At 57.9% G+C, this 21990-nt stretch overlaps 1 protein-coding gene across 1 annotated transcript in view; it reads right to left on the reverse strand.

The window, feature by feature from the left end:
* Positions 1–19732, reverse strand: part of LOC133263217 (chromodomain-helicase-DNA-binding protein 3-like) — a 73877-nt gene extending 54145 nt beyond the window's left edge. The window contains exons 1-8 of the mRNA XM_061442928.1: positions 19571–19732; positions 18793–18892; positions 16552–16743; positions 14495–14695; positions 12698–12835; positions 9738–9859; positions 5854–6027; positions 1181–1322 (exon numbers count right to left, since the gene is read on the reverse strand). Of these exons, the coding sequence (XP_061298912.1) occupies positions 1181–1322; positions 5854–6027; positions 9738–9859; positions 12698–12835; positions 14495–14695; positions 16552–16743; positions 18793–18892; positions 19571–19620 (1119 nt within the window). The 5' untranslated portion in view covers positions 19621–19732. The remainder of the gene's footprint in view (positions 1–1180; positions 1323–5853; positions 6028–9737; positions 9860–12697; positions 12836–14494; positions 14696–16551; positions 16744–18792; positions 18893–19570) is intronic.
* Positions 19733–21990: the final 2258 nt, after the last annotated feature.

The raw sequence follows: 21990 nt of genomic DNA on the forward strand, positions 1-21990 counted from the left end.
GGACCCCATGGCACCCCATAGAAACCACATAGCACCCCATGGATCCCCACAGAAACCATATAGCACCCAATGGATCCCCATAGAAACCCCACAGAAAACCCCATAGAAACCCCATAGCACCCCCATAGAAACCCCACAGAAACCGCATGGAAACCCATAGAAACCCCATGGCACCCCCATGGATCCCCATGGAAACCCCATGGATCCCCATAGCACCCCATAGAAACCCCACAGAAACCCCATAGATCCCTATAGCACTCCACAGAAACCCCATGGATCCCCATAGCACCCCATGGATCCCCATAGCTCCCCATAGCACCCTATAGCACCCCATAGCATCTTGTTTCACCCCATGTCCCTCCCATTGGTCTCCAGGGTGAAGCCTCCATTATCCCATACCCCATGCCCCATATCCCATACCCTACACCCCATACCCCACACCCTATATTCCATACCCCATACCCCATGCCCCATATCCCATACCCCATATCCCATACCCTAATTTCCATACCCCATGCCCCATATCCCATACCCCACACCCCATATCCCATATTCCATACCCCATGCCCCATATCCCATACCCCACACCCCATATCCCATATTCCATACCCCACACCCCACATCCCACACCCCACACCCTATACCACACACCCCACATCCCATACCCCACACCCCATACCCCACACCCTATACCCCACAACCCACACCCAATACCCCATACCCCACACCCCATACCCTATATTCCATACCCCATGCCCCACACCCCATACCCCATGCCCCATATCCCATACCCCACAGCCCATACCCCATACCCCATACCCCACACCCCATATCCCATATTCCATACCCCATGCCCCATATCCCATACCCCACACCCCATATCCCATATCCCATACCCCACACCCCATATCCCATATTCCATACCCCACACCCCACATCCCACACCCCACACCCTATACCCCACACCCCACATCCCATACCCCACATCCCATACCCCACACCCTATACCCCACAACCCACACCCAATACCCCATACCCCACACCCCATACCCTATATTCCATACCCCATGCCCCACACCCCATACTCCATGCCCCATATCCCATACCCCATATCCCATATTCCATACCCCATGCCCCATATCCCACACCCCCCACCCCCCACCCCACATCCTCCCCTCACCATGGCGGCCACAGGGAACAGGTAGGGGTGGTTGCAGCACTTCTTGAGGTCCATCATGATGTTGAGCAGCGACACCTGGTTCCCGCCGCCCCGCGAGTTCAGCGCCTCGAAGTTCCGCGTCAGGATGTACTTGTAGTACTTCCTATGGGGGGTGTGGGGCTGGCAATGGGGCTGGGGGCATCCCAATGGGGATGGGAAGGATGTACTTGTAGTACTTCCTATGGGGGGTGTGGGGCTGGCAATGGGGCTGGGGGCATCCCAATGGGGATGGGAAGGATGTACTTGTAGTACTTCCTATGGGGGGTGTGGGGCTGGCAATGGGGCTGGGGGCATCCCAATGGGGATGGGAAGGATGTACTTGTAGTACTTCCTATGGGGGGTGTGGGGCTGGCAATGGGGCTGGGGGCATCCCAATGGGGATGGGAAGGATGTACTTGTAGTACTTCCTATGGGGGGTGTGGGGCTGGCAATGGGGCTGGGGGCATCCCAATGGGGATGGGAAGGATGTACTTGTAGTACTTCCTATGGGGGGTGTGGGGCTGGCAATGGGGCTGGGGGCATCCCAATGGGGATGGGAAGGATGTACTTGTAGTACTTCCTATGGGGGGTGTGGGGCTGGCAATGGGGCTGGGGGCATCCCAATGGGGATGGGAAGGATGTACTTGTAGTACTTCCTATGGGGGGTGTGGGGCTGGCAATGGGGCTGGGGGCATCCCAATGGGGATGGGAAGGATGTACTTGTAGTACTTCCTATGGGGGGTGTGGGGCTGGCAATGGGGCTGGGGGCATCCCAATGGGGATGGGAAGGATGTACTTGTAGTACTTCCTATGGGGGGTGTGGGGCTGGCAATGGGGCTGGGGGCATCCCAATGGGGATGGGAAGGATGTACTTGTAGTACTTCCTATGGGGGGTGTGGGGCTGGCAATGGGGCTGGGGGCATCCCAATGGGGATGGGAAGGATGTACTTGTAGTACTTCCTATGGGGGGTGTGGGGCTGGCAATGGGGCTGGGGGCATCCCAATGGGGATGGGAAGGATGTACTTGTAGTACTTCCTATGGGGGGTGTGGGGCTGGGGGCATCCCAATGGGGATGGGAAGGATGTACTTGTAGTACTTCCTATGGGGGGTGTGGGGCTGGCAATGGGGCTGGGGGCATCCCAATGGGGATGGGAAGGATGTACTTGTAGTACTTCCTATGGGGGGTGTGGGGCTGGCAATGGGGCTGGGGGCATCCCAATGGGGATGGGAAGGATGTACTTGTAGTACTTCCTATGGGGGGTGTGGGGCGGGCGGTGGGGCAGGGGGCATCCCAATGGGGATGGGAATGGGGCTGGGGGCAGCGCAGTGGGGCTGGGAGTGGGGCCAGGGGCATCCCAATGGGGATGGAAATGGGGCCGGGGGCATCCCAGTGGGGCTGGGAGCATCCCAATGGGGCTGGGGGCAACCCAATGGGGCTGGGGGCAACCCAATGGGGCTGGGGGCATCCCAGTGGGGCTGAGGGCATCCCAGTGGGGCTGGGGGCATCCCAATGGGGCTGGGGGTCCCAACTGGGAACACTGGGATGGGCACTGGGTACAATGGGAGAATCCCATGGGGATGGGAATGATGGATGCGGAGTGCTTCCTATGGGATGTGGGGCTGGGGGCACCCCAAGAGCTCCCAGTGGGGCTGTGGGGTGTCTATGGGTGCTGATGGGGGCTGATGGGTTCTAATGGGTGTCTATGGGTGCTGATGGGTGTCACCATAGCTATGGGTGCTATGGGGTGTCTATAGGCTCTATAGGTTCTGATGGGTGTCTATGGGTGCTGACAGGTGTCTATGGGTGCCTATGGGTGCTGATGGGTGTCTATGGGTGCTGATGGGTGTCACCATAGCTATGGGTGCTATGGGGTGTCTATAGGCTCTATAGGTTCTGATGGGTGTCTATGGGTGCTGACAGGTGTCTATGGGTGCCTATGGGTGCTGATGGGTGCCTATGGGTTCTAATGGGTGTCTATGGGTGCTGATGGGTGTCACCATAGCTATGGGTGCTATGGGGTGTCTATAGGCTCTATAGGTTCTGATGGGTGTCTATGGGTGCTGACAGGTGTCTATGGGTACCTATGGGTTCTAATGGGTGTTATGGGTGCTGATGGGTGTCACCATAGCTAGGGGTGCTATGGGGTGTCTATAGGCGCTATGGGTTCTGATGGGTGTCTATGGGTGACTATGGGTTCTAACAGGTGTCTATGGGTTCTGATGGGTGTCAGCATAGCTATGGGTGCTATGGGGTGTCTATAGGCTCTATGGGTTCCGATTGGTGTCTATGGGTGCTGACAGGTGTCTATGGGTGCCTATGGGTTCTATGGGTGTCAATGGGTTCTAATGGGTTTCTATGGGTTCTGATGGGTACCTATGGGTGCTGCGGGTGTCTATGGGTTCTGCGGGGTACCTATGGGTGCTATGGGTGTCTATGGGTTCTGATGGGTACCTATGGGTGCTATGGGTTCTGATGGGCACCGACGGGTGCTATGGGTGTCAATGGGTTCTGATGGGTACCCATGCGTATATGGGTTCTGATGAGTACCTATGGGTGCTATGGGTTCTGATGGGTACCTATGGGTGCTATGTGTTCTGATGGGTACCTATGGGTGCTATGTGTTCTGATGGGTACCCATGGGTGTGTATGAGTTCTGATGGGCACCTATAGATGCTATGGATGTCTATGGGTTCTTATGGGTACCTATGGATGCTATGGGTTCTGATGGGTACCTATGGGTGCTATGGGTTCTGATGGGTACCTATGGGTGTGTACAGGTTCTGATGAGTACCTATGGGTGCTGATGGGTACCTGTGGGTGCTATGGGTTCTGATGGGTTCTGATGGGTACCTATGGGTGCTATGGGTTCTGATGGGTACCTATGGGTGTGTATGGGTTCTGATGGGCACCTATAGATGCTATGTCTATGGGTTCTGATTGGTACCTATGGGTGCTATGGGTTCTGACTAGTACCTATGGGTGCTATGGGTGTCTATGGGTTCTGAGGGGTACCTATGGGTATGATGGGCACCTATGGGTGTGTATGGGTTCTGATGGGCACCTATGGATGCTATGGGTGTCTATGGGTTCTGATAGGTACCTATGGATGGTATGGGTGTCTATGGGTTCTGATGGATACCTATGGGTGCTATGGATGTCTATGGGTTCAGATCGGTACCTATGGGTGCTATGTGTTCTGATGGGTACCTATGGGTGCTACGGGTATCTGTGTGTTCTGATGGGTACCTACGGGTGCTACGTGTTCTGATGGGTACCTATGGCTGCTATGGGTATCTATGGGTTCTGATGGGTACCTATGGGTGCTATGGATGTCTATGGGTTCAGATAGGTACCTATGGGTGCTATGTGTTCTGATGGGTACCTATGGGTGCTATGGGCTCTGATGGGTACCTATGGGTGCTACGGGTATCTGTGTGTTCTGATGGGTACCTACGGGTGCTACGTGTTCTGATGGGTACCTATGGCTGCTATGGGTATCTATGGGTTCTGATGGCTACCTATGGGTGCTATGGATGTCTATGGGTTCAGATAGGTACCTATGGGTGCTATGTGTTCTGATGGGTACCTATGGGTGCTATGGGCTCTGATGGGTACCTATGGCTGCTATGGGTGTCTATGGGTTCTGATGGGTACCTATGGGTGCTATGGGCTCTGATGGGTACCTATGGGTGCTATGGGCTCTGATGGGTACCTATGGGTGCTACGGGTATCTGTGTGTTCTGATGGGTACCTACGGGTGCTACGTGTTCTGATGGGTACCTATGGCTGCTATGGGTATCTATGGGTTCTGATGGGTACCTATGGGTGCTATGGATGTCTATGGGTTCAGATAGGTACCTATGGGTGCTATGTGTTCTGATGGGTACCTATGGGTGCTATGGGCTCTGATGGGTACCTATGGGTGCTACGGGTATCTGTGTGTTCTGATGGGTACCTACGGGTGCTACGTGTTCTGATGGGTACCTATGGCTGCTATGGGTATCTATGGGTTCTGATGGGTACCTATGGGTGCTATGGATGTCTATGGGTTCAGATAGGTACCTATGGGTGCTATGTGTTCTGATGGGTACCTATGGGTGCTATGGGCTCTGATGGGTACCTATGGGTGCTATGTGTTCTGATGGGTACCTATGGGTGCTATGGGCTCTGATGGGTACCTATGGCTGCTATGGGTGTCTATGGGTTCTGATGGGTACCTATGGGTGCTATGGGCTCTGATGGGTACCTATGGGTGCTATGGGTTCTGATGGGTACCTATGGCTGCTATGGGTGTCTATGGGTTCTGATGGGTACCTATGGGTGCTATGGGCTCTGATGGGTACCTATGGGTGCTATGGGTGTCTATGGGTTCTGATGGGTACCTATGGCTGCTATGGGTGTCTATGGGTTCTGATGGGTACCTATGGATGCTATGGGCTCTGATGGGTACCTATGGGTGCTATGGGCTCTGATGGGTACCTATGGGTGCTATGGGTGTCTATGGGTTCTGATGGGTACCTATGGCTGCTATGGGTGTCTATGGGTTCTGATGGGTACCTATGGATGCTATGGGTTCTGATGGGTACCTATGGGTGCTATGGGTATCTATGTGTTCTGATGGGTACTTATGGGTGCCTATGGGGTGCCACCTACTTCTGCATGGGGCTCAGCTCCACCCTGACGATGAGCTCGGTCTTGGCAGGCATGTTCTTGAAGACATCAGCCTTGAGGCGCCGCAGCATGTGGGGGCCCAGCAGGTCGTGGAGCTTCTTGATCTGGTCCTCCTTGGAGATGTCAGCAAACTCCTCCAGGAAGCCCTCCAGGTTGCTGCAGGGGGGACAAGGGGGCGCTATGGGGTGAGAACAGGGCGCTATGGGGTGAGAATGGGGGGCTATGGGTGAGAATGGGGGGCTGTGGGGTGAGAATGGGGTGCTATGGGGTGAGAATGGGGTGCTATGGGGTGAGAATGGGGCGCTGTGGGGTGAGAATGGGGTGCTATGGGGTGAGAAAGGGGTGCTATGGGTGAGAATAGGGGCCTATGGGGTGAGAACGGGGTGCTATGGGGTGAGAATAGGGGGTTATGGGGTGAGAATAGGGGGTTAGGGGGTGAGAATGGGGCGCTGTGGGGTGAGAATGGGGTGCTGTGGGGTGAGTATGGGGTGTTATGGGGTGAGAATAAGGGGTTATGGGGTGAGAATAGGGGGTTATGGGGTGAGAATGGGGCGCTGTGGGGTGAGAATGGGGCGCTGTGGGGTGAGTATAGGGTGCTATGTGGTGAGAATAAGGGGTTATGGGGTGAGAATGGGGCGCTGTGGGGTGAGAAAGGGGTGCTATGGGTGAGAATAGGGGCCTATGGGGTGAGAACGGGGTGCTATGGGGTGAGAATGGGGTGCTATGGGGTGAGAATGGGGCGCTATGGGTGAGAATAGGATGCTATGGGGTGAGAATGGGGCGCTATGGGGTGAGAATGGGGAGCTATGGGGTGAGAACGGGGCGCTGTGGGGTGAGAATGGGGTGCTGTGGGGTGAGTATGGGGTGCTATGGGGTGAGAATAAGGGGTTATGGGGTGAGAATAGGGGGTTATGGGGTGAGAATGGGGCGCTGTGGGGTGAGAATGGGGTGCTGTGGGGTGAGTATAGGGTGCTATGCGGTGAGAATGGGGCGCTATGGGGTGAGAACGAGGCGCTGTGGGGTGAGAATGGGGTGCTGTGGGGTGAGTATGGGGTGCTATGGGGTGAGAATAAGGGGTTATGGGGTGAGAATAGGGGGTTATGGGGTGAGAATGGGGCGCTGTGGGGTGAGAATGGGGTGCTGTGGGGTGAGTATAGGGTGCTATGCGGTGAGAATAAGGGGTCATGGGGTGAGAATGGGGCGCTGTGGGGTGAGAAGGGGGTGCTATGGGTGAGAATAGGGGCCTATGGGGTGAGAACGGGGTGCTATGGGGTGAGAATGGGGTGCTAGGGGGTGAGAACGGGGCACTATGGGTGAGAATAGGGTGCTATGGGGTGAGAATGGGGCGCTATGGGGTGAGAATGGGGTGCTATGGGGTGAGAACGGGGCGCTATGGGTGAGAATAGGGTGCTATGGGGTGCTATTGGGTGAGAACGGGGTGCTATGGGTGAGAATAGGGTGCTATGGGGTGAGAATGGGGGGCTACGGGGTGAGAACGGGGTGCTATGGCGTGTGGGGCAATAGGGATGGAGATGGATGGGATGTGGGGATGGGGACATGGGGATGGGGGTGACTGGGACATGGGGCCTCCATAGGAGGAGAGGGGACCCCAGGGGACCCATGGGGACACAGAGACCCCATAGAAGGAGAAGGGACCCACAGGGACTCCATAGAAGGGGAGGGACCCATAGGGACCCCATAGAAGGAGAAGGGACCCATGGGGACCCCACAGAAGGACAGGGGACCCATGGGGACACAGGCACCCCATAGAAGGAGAAGGGACCTCAGAGGACCCATGGGGATACAGAAACCCCATAGGAGGAGAAGGGACCCATAAGGACCCCACAGAAGGAGAAGGGACCCATGGGCACCCCATAGAAGGACAAGGGATCCATGGGGACACAGGCACACCATAGAAGGTGAAGGTACCCATAGGGACCCCATAGAAGGAGGAAGGACCCATGGGCACCCCATAGAAGGAGAGAGGACCCCAGGGGACATTGGGACCCCATAGAAGGAGAAGGGACCCACGGGGACCCCATAGAAGGAGAGGGGCCCCCAGAGGACCCATAGGGACCCCATAGAAGGAGAGGGGCACCCATAGGGCCAAGAGGGGACGCCGATGGAAGAGGGAAAAGGGGACCCAGGAGCAGCAGGGCCACGAGTGACAGCGAATGAGGATGGACAGGGATGGGTGCAGGAGGAGAAGGGACCCATAGGCACCCACAGGCACCCACAGGCACCCATGGGCACCCATAGGGCCAAGAGGGGACGCCAATGGAAGAGGGAAAAGGGGACCCAGGGGCAGCAGGGCCACGAGTGACGGCAAATGGGGATGGATAGGAATGGGTGCAGGAGGAGAAGGGACCCATAGGGACCCATAGGCACCCATAGGCACCCATGGGCACCCACAGGGCCAAGAGGGGACTCTGATGGAAGAGGGAAAAGGGGACCCAGGAGCAGCAGGGCCACGGGTGACAGCGAATGGGGATGGATAGGGATGGGTGCAGGAGGAGAAGGGACCCATAGGCACCCACAGGCACCCATGGGCACCCATGGGCACCCATAGGGCCAAGAGGGGACGCCAATGGAAGAGGGAAAAGGGGACCCAGGGGCAGCAGGGCCATGGGTGACGGCGGATGGGGATGGATAGGGATGGGTGCAGGAGGAGAAGGGACCCAAAGGCACCCATAGGCACCCATGGGCACCCATAGGCACCCATGGGCACCCATAGGGCCAAGAGGGGACGCCGATGGAAGAGGGAAAAGGGGACCCAGGAGCAGCAGGGCCACGAGTGACGGCGGATGGGGATGGATAGGGATGGGTGCAGGAGAAGAGACCCAAAGGCACCCATAGGCACCCATGGGCACCCATAGGCACCCATAGGCACCCATAGGCACCCATGGGCACCCACAGGGCCAAGAGGGGACTCTGATGGAAGAGGGAAAAGGGGACCCAGGAGCAGCAGGGCCTCGAGTGACAGCGAATGAGGATGGACAGGGATGGGTGCAGGAGGAGAAGGGACCCATAGGCACCCACAGGCACCCATAGGCACCCATGGGCACCCATAGGGCCAAGAGGGGACGCCAATGGAAGAGGGAAAAGGGGACCCAGGGGCAGCAGGGCCACGGGTGACAGCGGCTGGGGATGGATAGGGATGGGTGCAGGAGGAGAAGGGACCCATAGGGACCCATAGGGACCCATAGGCACCCATAGGCACCCATGGGCACCCACAGGGCCAAGAGGGGACTGTGATGGAAGAGGGAAAAGGGGACCCAGGAGCAGCAGGGCCACGAGTGACAGCGAATGAGGATGGACAGGGATGGGTGCAGGAGGAGAAGGGACCCATAGGCACCCACAGGCACCCATAGGCACCCATGGGCACCCATAGGGCCAAGAGGGGACGCCAATGGAAGAGGGAAAAGGGGACCCAGGGGCAGCAGGGCCACGGGTGACAGCGGCTGGGGATGGATAGGGATGGGTGCAGGAGGAGAAGGGACCCATAGGGACCCATAGGGACCCATAGGCACCCATAGGCACCCATGGGCACCCACAGGGCCAAGAGGGGACTGTGATGGAAGAGGGAAAAGGGGACCCAGGAGCAGCAGGGCCACGAGTGACAGCGAATGAGGATGGACAGGGATGGGTGCAGGAGGAGAAGGGACCCATAGGCACCCACAGGCACCCATAGGCACCCATAGGGCCAAGAGGGGACGCCAATGGAAGAGGGAAAAAGGGACCCAGGAGCAGCAGGGCCACGAGTGACAGCAAATGGGGATGGACAGGGATGGGTGCAGGAGGAGAAAGGACCCATAGGGACCCATGGGCACCCATAGGGACCCATGGGCACCCATGGGCACCCATACTTGAAGCGCTCGGGCGTGAGGAAGTTGAGGAGGTGGAAGAGCTCCTCCAGGTTGTTCTGCAGCGGGGTCCCCGTCAGCAGCAGTTTGTGCTCAATCTTGTACCCGTTCAGCACCCGGAAGAACTGGGAAGGGGGGGGGCACCCATGGGTGAAGCACCCATAGGTGTCGTCTGTCCCTGTCCCCCCCACCTCAGCACCCATAGGAGCGGTGGCCATAGAGCCGCTTGCATGGGACCCATAGAGCCTCTCCCCAAGGAGCTGAGTGGCTGGACACCCCTCATGGGGTATCCAAGGATTTGGGTGCACCCCACGATAGGGACCCAGGTCTATGGGCGGCCCCCCTATAATGACCCAAGTCTATAGGTGCCCCCCTCATAGATCTATGGTTGCCCCCCCATAAGGATCCAGGTCTATGGGTGCCCCCCTCATAGGGACCCAGGTCTATGGGTGCCCTCACTATAATGACCCAGGTCTATGGGTGCCCCTGCTATAGGGACCCAGGTCTATGGGTGCCCTCCCTATAAGGATCCAAGTCTATGGGTGCCCCCGTTATAGGGACGCAGGTCTATGGGTGCCCTCACTATAAGGATCCAGGCCTATGGGTGCCCCCCTCATATGGACCCAGGTCTATGGGTGCCCTCACTATAATGACCCAGGTCTATGGGTGCCCCAGCTATAGGGACCCAGGTCTATGGGTGCCCCCCCCATAAGGACCCATATCTACGGGTGCCCCCCCTATAAAGACCCCTATCTATGCGTGACTGCCCTATAAGGACCCAGGTCTATGGGTGCCCCTACTATAAGGACCCAGGTTGATGGCTGCTCTCCCTATACAGGGACCCATGCCTATGGGTGCCCCCCCCATGGGGACCCATGTCGATGGGTGCCACCCTGTAAGAACCCATATCTATGGGTGCCCCCCCTACAATGACCCCTATCTATGGGTGCCCCGCCATAAGGACCCATGTCGATGGGTACCCCCCCCATAAGGTCCCCTATCTATGGGTGCCCCCCCATAAGGACCCATATCTATTGGGGCCCCTCCAAAGGACCCCTATCTATGGGTGCCCCCCCATAAGGATGATTATCTATGGGTGCCCCCCCGTAAGGACCCATGTCTATGGCTGCCCCCCCCATAAGGACCCCTATCTATGGGTGCCCCCCCATAAGGACGATTATCTATGGGTGCCCCCCCGTAAGGACCCATGTCTATGGCTGCCCCCCCATAAGGACCCCTATCTATGGGTGCCCCCCTATAAGGACCCATGTCTATGGGTGCCCCCCCTATGAGGACCCATACCTATGGGTGCCCCCCTATAAGGACCCCTATCTATGGGTGCCCTCCCATAAGGACCCATATGTATGGGTGCCCCGCTACAAGGACCTATATCTATGGGTGCCCCCTATAAGGACCCATGCCTATGGGTGCCCCCCCTATAGGGACCCATACCTATGGGTGCCACCCCATAAGGACTCCTATCTATGGGTGTCCCACTATAAGGACCCCTATCTATGGGTGCCCCCATAAGGACCCATACGTATGGGTGCCCCCCTATAAGGACCTATATCTATAGGTGCCCCCTATAAGGACCCATACCTCTGGGTGCCCCCCCATAAGGACTCCTATCTATGGGTGTCCCACTACAAGGACCCCTATCTATGGGTGCCCCCCCTGTAAGGACCCATGCCTACGGGTGTCCCCCCTACAATGACCCATGCCTATGGGTGCCCTCCCATAAGGACCCATATCTATGAGTGTCCCCCCTATAAGGACCCATACCTATGGGTGTCCCCCCTACAATGACCCCTATCTATGGGTGCCCCCCTATAAGGACCCATGCCTATGGGTGCCCCTCCCATAAGGACCCCTATCTATGGGTGTCCCCCTATAAGGACCCCTATCTATGGGTGCCCCCCCATAAGAACCCATACCTATGGATGCCCCCCCACAGGGACCCATGCCTATGGGTGCCCCCCCTACAATGACCCCTATCTATGGGTGCCCCCCCATAAGAACCCATACCTATGGATGGCCCTCATAGGGACCCCTATCTATGGGTGCCCCCCCACAGGGACCCATGCCTATGGGTGCCCCCCCTACAATGACCCATATCTATGGGTGCCCCCGCCATAAGGACCCCTATCTATGGGTGCCCCCCCTACAATGACCCATATCTATGGGTGCCCCCCCTATAGGGACCCATACCTATGGGTGCCCCCCCCCATAAGGACCCCCATCTATGGGTGCCCCCCCATAAGAACCCATACCTATGGGTGCCCCCCCACAGGGACCCATGCCTATGGGTGCCCCCCCTACAATGACCCATATCTATGGGTGCCCCCACCATAAGGACCCCTATCTATGGGTGCCCCCCCTATAGGGACCCATATCTATGGGTGCCCCCCCTATAGGGACCCATACCTATGGGTGCCCCCCCCCATAAGGACCCCTATCTATGGGTGCCCCCCCATAAGAACCCATACCTATGGGTGCCCCCCCACAGGGACCCATGCCTATGGGTGCCCCCCCTACAATGACCCATATCTATGGGTGCCCCCGCCATAAGGACCCCTATCTATGGGTGCCCCCCCTATAGGGACCCATATCTATGGGTGCCCCCCCTATAGGGACCCATACCTATGGGTGCCCCCCCCCCCATAAGGACCCCTATCTATGGGTGCCCCCCCATAAGAACCCATACCTATGGGTGCCCCCCCACAGGGACCCATGCCTATGGGTGCCCCCCCTACAATGACCCATATCTATGGGTGCCCCCGCCATAAGGACCCCTATCTATGAGTGCCCTCCCTACAATGACCCATATCTATGGGTGACCCCCATAAGGACCCCTATCTATGAGTGCCCTCCCTACAATGACCCCTATCTATGGGTGCCCCCCCTACAATGACCCATACCTATGGGTGCCCCCCCCACAGGGACCCATGCCTATGGGTGCCCACCTTGGACTGGTTGTTCTTGAGCCGATGGGCCTCGTCCACGACGAGGCAGGCCCAGCGGATGGAGCCCAGCGCCGCCTGGTCGATGGTGATGAGCTCGTAGGAGGTGAGCAGCACGTGGAACTTCACCTGCGCCTCCCGCTGCGCCCCACGCGTCAGCACGGCCAGGGGGCAGCCCCGCAACAACACCCAGCAACAACCCCGCAACAACACCCAGCAACAGCCCCGCAACAACACCCAGCAACAGCCCCGCAACAACACCCAGCAACAACCCCGCAACAACACCCAGCAACAGCCCCGCAACAACACCCAGCAACAGCCCCGCAACAACACCCAGCAACAGCCCCGCAACAACACCCAGCAACAACCCCACAACAACACCCAGCAACAGCCCCGCAACAACACCCAGCAACAGCCCCGCAACAACACCCAGCAACAGCCCCGCAACAGCCAAACAGCCCTGCAACAGCCCCGCAACAACCCCGCAACAGCCCCGCAACAACCCCGCAACAACACCCAGCAACAGCCCCACAACAACCCCGCGACAACACCCAGCAACAGCCCCACAACAACCCAGCAACACCCGCACAACACCACCCAGCAACACCCACATACCACAACCCAGCAACAGCCCCGCAATACCCAGCAACAGCCCCGCAATACCCAGCAACAGCTGCACAACACCCAGCAACAGCCCCACAGCAACCCAGCAACAGCTGCACAACACTCAGCAACAGCCGCACAACCCAGCCACAGCTCCACAACAGCCCCCCAAAAAAACAACAGCCAACACCACCACCCAACAAGTCCCACAACAGCCCCACAGCAACACCCAACAACAGCCCCACAACATCCTACAGCCCCACAGCAACACCCAGCAACAGCCCCCACAACAGCCTGACACCCAGCAACAGACCCAAAACAACCCACAACACCCAGCACAGCCCCTGACACCCAGCAACAGCCCAACAAGAGCCAACAACAAACAGCCCAACACCACCCCAACACCCAACAACGCTCAGCAAAAGCCAACAGCCTAGCAACAGCCTAGCAACAACCAACAACAGCCCCACAACAGCCCCACACCACCTTGACACCCGGCAACACCCAGCAACAGCCCAAACACAGCCCAGTGACAGTCCCATGAAACCCAACAACAGCCCAGTGACACCCCAACACCACCCAGCAACAGCCCAACAACAGTATGATACCTGGCAACACTGACACCAAAGAGACCCACACCACCACCCAACAGCAGCCCAATGACAGCCCAACTACAGCCACACAACACCCTGACACCCAGCAACAGCCAATAGCCACACGACAGCCCAACACCCAACACCAGCCCAATGACACCCCGACAGAGCAAACACAGCTAGACACCCAACACCAGCCCAATGACACCCAGCAACAGCCAACAGCCACACAACACCTACACCCAGCAACAGCCACACAACACCCTAACACCCAGCAACAGCCACCAGGCTCACAACAGCCCAACATCCTGACACCCAGCAACAGCCACACAGCACCCAGCAACAGCCAACAGCCGCACAACAGCCATACAACACCCTGACACTCAGCAACAGCCGCACAACAGCCCAACACCCAGCAACAGCCAACAGCCTCACAACAGCCCCACAACACCATGACACCCACCAACAGCCACCAGCCGCACAACAGCCCAACACCCAGCAACAGCCCACCCCCCCAACAACACCCACCAACAGCCCTGCAACAGCCGGCACCCACATTACTCACTCCAGCCCCCCCCAAAGCGAGCCCCATGGTGACCCCCACCTTCATCTTGAAGGCCTTCTTGCCCCCCTTCATGGCGTTGTCGTCGAAGGAGAACTCGTTCTCGCGGATGATGGCCCGGCTGTCCTTGTCCCCGGTGTAGGTGACCACGTAGAAGGCGGGCGCCCACATCTGGAACTCCCGCTCCCAGTTGATGATGGTGGAGAGCGGGGCGCTGACGAGGAACGGGCCCTTGGTGTGGCCCTGGGGGACAGGGGGGACACATGGGGACACGGGGACATGGGGTGGCCCTGGGGGACGGGGGACGGGCATGGTCCTGGGGGGCTGCAAAGGGGGTGGGGGTAGGGGGGTGACAACAGGGATGAAGGGGGTGACACCAAGGAGCAAGCGGGTGACAATGGGGAGGAAAGGGATGACACCAAGAACCGTGTGGGTGACACCAAGGAGCAGCGGGGTGACACGGGGACAAAACCAGGAGCCACTGGGTGACACCAGGGACCACCTGGATGACACCAGGACCACTTGGGTGCCACAGGGACTAACCCAGGACCAACTGGATGACACCAAGGACCAACTGGATGACACTAAGGACCAATTGGGTGACACCAAGGACCAACTGGATGACACCAAGGACCAATTGGGTGACACCAAGGACCAACTGGATGACACCAAGGACCAACTGGATGACACTAAGGACCACTTGGATGACACCAAGGACCAACTGGATGACACCAAGGACCAACTGGATGACACCAAGGACCAACAGGATGACACTAAGGACCACTTGGATGACACCAAGACCAACTGGATGACACCAAGGACCAACTGGATGACACCAAGGACCAATTGGATGACAACAGGACCACTTGGATGACACCAAGCCCCAACTGGGTGACACCAAGACCAACTGGATGACACCAGGACCACTTGGATGACACCAAGCCCCAACTGGATGACACCAAGGACCAATTGGATGACACCAAGGACCAACTGGATGACACCAAGGACCAACTGCATGACACCAGGGCCACTTGGATGACACCAAGGACCAATTGGATGACACCAAGGACCAACTGGATGACACCAAGAACCAACTGCATGACACCAGGGCCACTTGGATGACACCAAGGACCAACTGGATGACACCAGGACCACTTGGATGACACCAAGACCACACGGGTGACCCCAGTGACCACCTGGATGACAACAAGCACCAACCGGATGACATCAAGCATCAGCTGGATGACACCAAGGACCAACTGGATGACACCAAGGACCCATTGGGTGACACCAAGACCACTTGGATGACACCACGACCACTTGGATGACACCAAGGACCAGCTGGATGACACCAAGGACCCGCTGGATGACACCAAGGACCCGCTGGATGACACCAAGACCAATTGGATGACACCAAGACCACTTCGATGACACCAAGACCAACTGGATGACACCAGGACCACTTGGATGACACCAAGGACCAGATGGATGACACCAGGATCACTTGGATGACACCAAGGACCAGCTGGATGACACCAGGATCCCTTGGATGACACCAAGCCCTAACTGGGTGACACCAAGGACCAATTGAATGACAACAGGACCACTTGGATGACACCAAGGACCAATTGGATGACACCAGGATCCCTTGGATGACACCAGGACCACTTGGATAACACCAAGGACCAACTGGATGACACCAAGGACCAACTGGATGACACCAGGACCACTTGGATGACACCAAGGACCAACTGGATGACACCAAGGACCAACTGGATGACACCAGGACCACTTGGATGACACCAAGGACCAATTGGATGACACCAGGATCCCTTGGATGACACCAAGCCCCTACTGGGTGACACCAAGGACCAACTGGATGACACCAAGCCCCAACTGGGTGACACCAAGGACCAGACAGATGACACCAAGCATCAACTGGATGACCTCAAGACCAGTTGGGTGATCCTAGGACCTCTTGGGAGATCCCCAATGAGCCCTCAGATGACATCAAGGACCATTTGGATGTCCCCAGGACCAGTCGGGGGGCACAGGGCCTAAACCTAGGCCCACTCGGGCGACCCCAGGCACAGGCTCACCTCCTTGTAGAGCGAGTAGAGGAAGACGATGGTCTGGATGGTCTTGCCCAGCCCCATCTCATCGGCCAGGATGGTGTCGGTGCTCTGGGCCCAGGAGAAGCGGAGCCAGTTGAGGCCTTCGAGCTGGTAGAGGTGCAGGGTCCCCCCCGTGGCTGTGATGAACCGGGGCTGCGACTCGTACTTCACTGTGGGCTAGGGGGGGGCAACAGGGGGTTAACGTTGGGGGGCAATGGGGAGGGTGACAACATGGGGGGCAATGGGGAGGGTGTCAACATGGGGGCAATGGGGAGCGTGCCAACATGGGGGGCAATGGGGAGGGTGTCAACAGTGGGGGCAATGGGGAGGGTGTCAATATTGGGGGCAATGGGGAGGGTGTCAACAGTGGGGGCAACGGGGAGGGTGTCAACACAGGGGGCAATGGGGAGGGTGTCAACCGTGGGGGCTATGGGGAGGGCGTCAACATAGGGGGCAATGGGGAGGGTGCCAACACTGGGGGCAATGGGGAGGGTATCAACATAGGGGGCAATGGGGAGGGTGCCAACATTGGGGGCAATGGGGAGGGTGTCAACAGTGGGGGCAATGGGGAGGGTGTCAACATGGGGGGCAATGGGGAGGGCGTCAACATGGGGGGCAATGGGGAGGGCGTCAACATGGGGGGCAATGGGGAGGGCGTCAACATGGGGGGCAATGGGGAGGGCGTCAACATGGGGGGCAATGGGGAGGGCGTCAACACTGGGGGCAATAGGGAGGGTGTCAAAACTGGGGGGCAATGGGGAGGATGTCAATATTGAGGGCAATGGGGAGGGCGTCAACAGTGGGGGCAATGGGGAGGGCATCAACACTGGGGGCAATAGGGAGGGCGTCAACACTGGGGGCAATGGGGAGGGCGTCAACAGTGGGGGGCAATCGGGAGGGTGTCAACATGGGGGGCAATGGGGAGGGTGTCAACATGGGGGGCAATGGGGAGGGTGTCAACAGTGGGGGCAATGGGGAGGGTGTCAACATGGGGGGCAATGGGGAAGGTGTCAACATGGGGGGCAATGAGGAGGGTGTCAACACTGGGGGCAATGGGGAGGTGGCAATGGGTGGGATGCCAATGGGAGAGGGTCAACAGAAGGATGTCAGTGTTGGGGGGTCAATGGTGGGGGGTCAATAGGGAGGTGGTGATGGGGAGGTGTCCATGTTGGGTGGCAACACTGGGTGTCAAGGGGTGCCAAAGTTGGGTGCCAAAGGGGAGATGGCAATGTCGGGTGTCAATGCTGGGTGTCGATGGAGGGCTGTCAATAGTAGGGTGTCAACAGGTAGGGTGTCAGTGTTGAGGCTGGCAATGTTGGGAGTCAGTGCTGAGGGTGTCAATGTGGGGTGTCAATGGGGAGGTGTCAACAATGGGTGTCAATGATGGGTGTCAATGTTGGGTATCAATGATGGTTGTCAATGATGGATGTCAACAATGGGTGTCAGTGGGTGTCAATAATGGGTGTCAATGGGTGTCAAGGGGGGGGGGGGGGGGGCAATGGGGAGGTGTCAACGATGGGTGTCAAAGTCAGGTGTCAACAATGGCTGTTAATGTTGGGTGTCAAGGTCGGTTGTCAACAACGGGTGCCAGTGATGGGTGTCAATACTGGGTGTCAATGATGGGCGTCAATGACGGGTGTCAATGATGGGTTGTCAATGACGGGTGTCAACAATGGGTGTCAATGTTGGGTGTCAACGTTGGGCGTCAATGACAGGTGTCAATGATGGGTTGTCAAGGACAGGTTTCAACGATGGGTGTCAATGTTGTCTTGTCAATGATGGGTGTCAATTGGTGTCAATGATGGGGGTCAATGATGGGTGTCAACGATGGGTGTCAACAATGGGTGCCAGTGATGGGTGTCAATGGGTGTCAACAATGGGTGTCAATGTCGGGTGTTAACGACGGGTGTCAATGACAGGTGTCGATGATGGGTATCAAGGGGTGTCAATGACGGGTGTCAGTGATGAGTGTCGATGGTTGTCGATGGATGTTGATGATGGGTGTCAATGACTGGTGTCAGTGATGGGTGTTGATGATGGGTGTCAATGACGGGTGTCAATGACTGGTGCCAGTCATGGGTGTCAATGACTGGTGTGAATGATGGATGTGGATGATGGGTGTCGATGATGGGTGTCGATGACTGGTGCCAGTGATGGGTGTCGATGATGGGTGTCAACAATGGGCGTCAACAATGGGTGTCAATGGGGGGTTCCCAGTGCACTCACGTCATTGGTGGGCGAGTCGGGGGGTCCCTCTCCCGGCGTCTCCTTCTTCTTCTTCTTGTAGCGCCGGGGCTGGGCTGGGTCCTCCCCCATGAAAACCTCCCTGGGGACGTGGGGGGGGAACAGGAGACAAGTGGGGCACACAGGGACAGGCAGCAGCATGAGGACATTGGGGGACACATGGGGACAGGGTGGCTTCTGATCCATGTCCTCCATATCCCCATATCCCATATCCCATATCCCACACCCCATACGGTTTATCCCATACCCCATATCCCATATTCCATACCCCATATCCCATACCCCATACCCCACACCCCATATCCCGTACCGCATATCCCATACCCCCATACCCCCCACCCCATACCTCATATTCCATACCCCATACCGCCCACCCCATATCCCATATCCCATACCCCATACCCCATATCCCATACTCCCATACCCCCCACCCCATACCCCATACCGCCCACCCCATATCCCATACCCCATTCCCCATACCCTATACCAAAAACCCCCTATCCCATATCCCATACCCCATACCCCTTATCCCATACCCCATACCCTATATCCCATGCCCCATACCCCGTATCCTATATCCTATACCCTATACCCCACACCCTATACCCCACACCCCATATCCCACACCCCAGACCCCATATCCCATACCCCATACCCTATATCCCATGCCCCATACCCCATATCCCATATCCTATACCCCACACCCTATACCCCACACCTCATATCCCACACCCCATACCCCACACCCCACGCTCCTCACCGGTGCTTCCAATAGGCCAGCTTGTGGAGGTCGTAGTCAGGGATGGGCATCTCGTCCTCCTCCCACGTGGCCTGGTCGTAGGGCAGGTCCCGCCACTTGACCAGGTAATGGTACTGCCCCTTGCGGTCCACGCTGCACCGGGGCCATGGGGGCAAGGGGGACAGTGGGCATCATGGGGGACAATTGGGGTAATGGGGGCAATGGGGGTAATGGGGATAAGGGGGGCAATGGGGATAATGGGGACAATGGGGGTAATGGGGACAATGGGGGTAATGGGGATAAGGGGGCAATAGGGACAATGGGAGCAATGGGGATAAGGGGGTCAATGGGGGCAATGGGGATAATGGGGTCAATGGGGACAATGGGGTAATGGGGACAAGGGGGTCAATGGCAACAATGGGAACAATGGGGGTAATGGGGACAATGGGGTCAATGGGGGTAATGGAGACAATAGGGGTATTTGGGGACAATGGGGGTAATGGGGTCAATGGGGATAATGGGACAATGGGGGTAATGGGCATCATAGGGGCAGTGAGGACAATGGGGAACGCTGGGCACCCACTGGGGACATCAAGCACCCACTGGGGACCCTGGGCACCCTCAGGTGACATCGAGCACCCATGAGGGACACTAGGCACCCACTGGGGACACTAGGCACCCATTGGGGATACTGGGCACCCATGGGGGCCATCAAGCACACACTGGGGACATTAAGCATCCGTTGGGGACACTGGGCACCCATGGGTGACATCAAGCACCCACGGGGAACAATAGGCAGCCACTGGGGACACTGGGCACCCATGGGTGACATCAATCATCTACTGGGGACATGTAGCACCCACTGGGGACACTGGACACCAGTGCTGGGTGCCAATGATGGATACTTGGGGGGGGCACCCATGGGTGCTGGGGGTGTCCTTAGGCGACCCCAGGGGTGCTCTAGGGGGGTTGCTGGGCTCAGGCAGCACCATCTATAGGCACTATGGGAGGGTCCCGAGGTGCACGCAGCACCCATGGGTGCTATAGGGGGTCCCCAGGCACACATAGCACCCATGGGTTCAATAGGGGTACTGATGCTTGGGTACCACTACCTATGCGTGATATGGGGGGGGTCTTGGGGCTCAGATCCCACCACCTACAGGTGCCATAGAGAGGTCCCTGGAGCACCCATGGGTGCTATAGGGGGGTCCCCAGCTGCATGTAGCACCCATGGGTTCAATGGGGTTACCGATGCTTGGGTACCACCACCTATAAGTGACATGGGGGGGGGGGGTTGGGGCTCGGATGCCACCACCTATAGGTACCCTAGAGGGGTCCCTGCTGGGAGCACCCATGGGTGCTATAGGGGGGTCCCCAGCTGCATGTAGCACCCATGGGTTCAATGGGGTTACCGATGCTTGGGTACCACCACCTATAAGTGACATGGGGGAAGGGGGGTTGGGGCTCGGATGCCACCACCTATAGGTACCCTAGAGGGGTCCCCGCTGGGAGCACCCATGGGTGCTATAGGGGGGTCCCCAGCTGCATGTAGCACCCATGGGTTCAATGGGGTTACCGATGCTTGGGTACCACCACCTATAAGTGACGGGGCAGGGGGGGGTGTCTTAGGGCTCAGATGCCACCACCTATAGGTGCCCTAGAGGGGTCCCCTGGAGCACCCATGGGTGCTATAGGGGGGTTGCAAGGCACACGTAGCACCCATGGGTGCTATAGGGGGTCTGTAGGGGAATGTAGCACCCATGGGTGCTATAGGGGGGTCCGTAGAGGAATGTAGCACCCATGGGGGCTATAGGGGGGTCCCTAGGGGAATGTAGCACCCATGGGTGCTATGGGGGGGATGCCAGCTGCATGTAGCACCCAGGGTTCAATGGGGTCACCGATGCTTGGGTACCACCATCAATAAGTGACACGGGGGGGGGGGGGGGGGGGGTTTGGGGCTCGGATGCCACCACCTATAGGTGCCCTAGAGGGGTCCCCCGGAGCACCCATGGGTGCTATAAGAGGGTCCCCAGGTGCACGTAGCAACCATGGGGTTCAATGGGGGTACCAATGCTTGGGTACCACCATCAATAAGTGACGGGGGGGGGGGTGTCTTGGATGCCACCACCTATAGGTGCCCTAGAGGGGTCCCCGGAGCTCCCATGGGTGCTATAAGATGGTCCCCAGGTGCACGTAGCACCCATGGGGTTCAATGGGGGTACCGGTGCTTGGGTACCACCATCAATAAGTGACAGGGGGGAGGTTGGGGCTCGGATGCCACCACCTATAGGTGCCCTAGAGGGGGTCCCCGCTGGGAGCACCCATGGTTGCTACAGGGGGGTTGCAAGGTGCACACAGCACCCATGGGTGCTATAGGGGAGTTGCAAGGCACACGTAGCACCCATGGGTGCTATAGGGGGTTGCAAGGTGCACATAGCACA

The sequence above is a fragment of the Pezoporus flaviventris genome, unplaced genomic scaffold, assembly GCF_033815535.1.
Source record: "Pezoporus flaviventris isolate CSIRO_AGI_PZ_B2104156 unplaced genomic scaffold, CSIRO_AGI_Pfla_v1 ptg000256l, whole genome shotgun sequence".
NCBI lineage: Eukaryota > Metazoa > Chordata > Aves > Psittaciformes > Psittacidae > Pezoporus > Pezoporus flaviventris.